Source organism: Lontra canadensis, unplaced genomic scaffold (genome assembly GCF_010015895.1).
Source record: "Lontra canadensis isolate GAN:19392208 unplaced genomic scaffold, GSC_riverotter_1.0 scaffold36, whole genome shotgun sequence".
Lineage (NCBI taxonomy): Eukaryota > Metazoa > Chordata > Mammalia > Carnivora > Mustelidae > Lontra > Lontra canadensis.
This window is the reverse complement of record NW_022631030.1, coordinates 8,181,950-8,185,127: the sequence shown is the minus strand read 5'-3', so window position 1 is coordinate 8,185,127 and position 3,178 is coordinate 8,181,950. Positions and strand designations below refer to the sequence as shown.

General features: G+C 43.1%; 1 protein-coding gene across 1 annotated transcript; it reads right to left on the bottom strand.

The window, feature by feature from the left end:
* Positions 1–1,646: 1,646 nt before the first annotated feature.
* LOC116874359 (olfactory receptor 4D5) lies at positions 1,647–2,591 on the bottom strand. Its single transcript, XM_032869023.1, has one exon. It carries the CDS (start codon positions 2,589–2,591, stop codon positions 1,647–1,649), a length of 945 nt encoding a protein of 314 aa, XP_032724914.1.
* Between the last annotated feature and the right edge of the window lie 587 nt (positions 2,592–3,178).

Sequence of the window (3,178 nt, the reverse complement as noted above, 5' to 3'; positions counted from 1 at the left end):
CCCTGGGTACTAAACATTCTCTCTCAGCTGGCTATCATCAAGGAAAGGAACTTTGCTTATACTAATTTACTTACTAAGGTATAAGAGATGGGTGATGACTTAATGCTATGATTGCAGATGCTTGTTAAATATCATCCTTTTTCCATCCCACATCCATGGTAGGTATCACCAATTGATTAAATAACATTCAACATAAATAAACAAAACATTGCTTTGTTTTATTTTAAAACTGATTCTCAGGTATGGGAGTGAAGATAAAAAAGTGCAGGTCCTATGGCAAAGGTAAGAAGCCAGATGGTTAACTTGGTGGTAGGAGATGTGGGAATATGGATCAGGGAGTTAAGATGTGAGGTGGGGTAATAGACCACGTAAGAAAAGACCATGACTGTTTCTCCATTCCCTCTTAAGTTGCAATAGAGCTTCTAGGGGTACTTGTGTATTATCTTGTACCACTCCTTATTTAGGGACTGAAGGATAATCTACCTTTTCACTTTATAACGCAATTCTGCATTTTTTATTATGTTCAGTTGTCAACAAATTATCTTTTACTCTGTGTCCCCACACTCCAAAATCCAGTCTGTTTCACTCTCCCAACTACAAGAGACTGAGACCAAGTTAGAATATTTTATCTCGGCCCACGATGCCAATTTAACTGGCACAAACTCAAAAAGACATAATGGCCCTTAGTAGCTACAAAGAGCTTTAGATATTATCCAGAACTTGGGTTCCAAAGTTACACAGAACCTGGATTAGATTCCAGAAATAAGCTCTAGAGACTCAAATAAATGATTCAAAGTCTCTCAGCTGCCACAGATTCATCTTTAAAATGAAGATGATAGGGGCGCCTGGGTGGATCAGAGGGTTAAGCCTCTGCCTTGGCTCAAGTCATGATCTCAGGGTCTTGGGATCGAGCCCCGCATCAGGCTCTCTGCTCATCAGGGAGCCTGCTTCCTCCTCTCTCTCTGCCTGCCTTTCTGCCTACTTGTGATCTCTGTCTATCCAATAAATAAATAAAATCTTTTTAAAAAAAAAAATGAAGATGATAAAATCAATGCCTGCCACATAGTAAACTCTTAACAAATATTATTTAAATTGTGATGATGGTGAATACCTTAAGTAAGAGGAGGAAGTAATTTTCCAAAGACAATTTCCTTTCTCTTCATTGACATTAAATTAAGTTAGCCTTCCCAAATCAACACCACATTTACGTTAACCTCCAGATCTCTCTTGTCTCCAGGATGTTTATAATTGTTCTGAGCTCATCTGATATATTTTGTGTCCAAGAAGCAATATCAGAAGAGAAACACCAGATGTGCCACCTCCATGCAGCTAGAACTTTCTCCACAGGGCCAATACCATCATATGGACAAGTACCACTGAGCCAAACACCATTTCTGCCTAGCACCTAAGACTTCTTCTCTAGGAGGTGCTTGGGAGAAGTTCTAGGATACTCATTCCATTTTCTAACTGTGTTAAGAGTTCAGGTCTCCAGAACTTGACTGTGGTTGAAAACAATAGAGAAGCAAGTAGTAGAGGAAGTAATCGAGGGGACATGTAGTTTTAGTTACTCTGTAGGTCTCCTCAAGCATGTTCCTACACTGAAGCAGCCAGCAGATTCTCAGGCCCTGCCTCTGCTAATCTGGAGGTCAGTGCTCCAGGGGACCCAGAAGGTCCTTCTGCCTCCTCCACAGCTTTTTCATCGCCATGATCACTTCCTTATTTCTCAGGGTGTAGATGGCAGGATTCAGCATGGGAGTGACCATTGTGTACAGCACAGAGACCGCCTTGTCCATAGGGAATGTCCGAAATGGCCTTGCATAGATGTAGACACAAGGCACAAAGATTAAGGTCACTACAGCAATATGGGAGGCACAGGTGGACAGGGCTTTGCTGCGGCCTTCCCATGAGTGGCCTCGGAGCATGAATAACAGTGCTGTGTAGGATCCCAGAAGCACCAGAAAACACATCAACGTCACCAGGCCATTATTAGACACCATCAGAAGCTCTAACACAAAGGTATCTGTGCAGGCCAATTTGATCAGCTGAGGCACGTCACAGTAAAAGTTGTCCAGCTTGTCAGGCCCACAGAATGGCAGTTGGATAGTCAATCCAACCTGTACAATGGAGTGGATGAAGCCCCCCACCCAGGAGGCTACCATGAGGAGACCACATACGGTCCTGTTCATAATAAGCGTGTAGCGCAAGGGCTGGGAGATGGCAACATAGCGGTCATACGCCATCACAGTCAGCAGGAAGATCTTGATGCCACCAATGAAGTGGAAGAAGAAGAGTTGAGTCAAGCAGCTGCCAAAGGAAATGACGGGGTTGCCTGAGAGCAAGTCAACCAGCATCCTAGGTGCCGTGATGGTAGAGTAGCAAAAGTCAAGGAAAGAAAGATTGCCTAAGAGAAAGTACATGGTTGTGTGGAGGTGTGGGTCAGAGGTCACGATGGCCACAATAAGGAGATTTCCCATCACGGTCAAAAGATACACAACAGAGAAGACACTGAAGAAAAGGAACCGGAACTCCCATACCTGGGAGAGCCCCAGGAGGACAAAGCCCGTCACTTGGGAATGATTTGCTGGATTCATCTGCTTGGTATGACTTGGTCAGTGAACCTGCTGAGGAAAATGGACATCTTCATCATGAGATCCACAAGCTTCTCTGCAATAATTTTCTCTGCCCTCTCTGGGGAATTCTTCCCTGTCTCATTTACTCTCCGACAAATGTTGTAAGCAGTGCAATAGGAAACCAAGCATTTGAACATCATCTGCTGTGCAGTCAAACTCCAGGGGCCTAAAACTCAGGGTAACACTGATACTGTTCCTAGTTGATGAAAATCAAAACTAATCAGCCCTCAAAACTTGAGAAGTGAGAGGCAGAGAAGTGAATTCTCACTTCTCCCAGCAGCCATCTGTATAAACAGAGCAATCTTCCCAAATTCTCTAAGTCTCACTTCCCTCCTCCATGATGTACATTAGCCAAAATGCCTGCAAGGTCTCCTATAGTCTAAGATTTTATAGCTATAGACGGCCTTTATTTAGAAAGCCCAAAAAATTTCCACCAGCCAAATATCTAGACGTATAAGTGTCGTGAACTAGTGTTTTTCTTTTTCTTTTTTTTTTTTTTTTAATTTATTTGACAGACAGAGATTACAGGTAGGAAGAGAGGCAGGCAG

Excerpts from the sequence above, each read along its gene's own strand:
- LOC116874359 (XM_032869023.1), bottom strand. The coding sequence starts at position 2,591 with ATGAATCCAGCAAATCATTCCCAAGTGACGGGCTTTGTCCTCCTGGGG.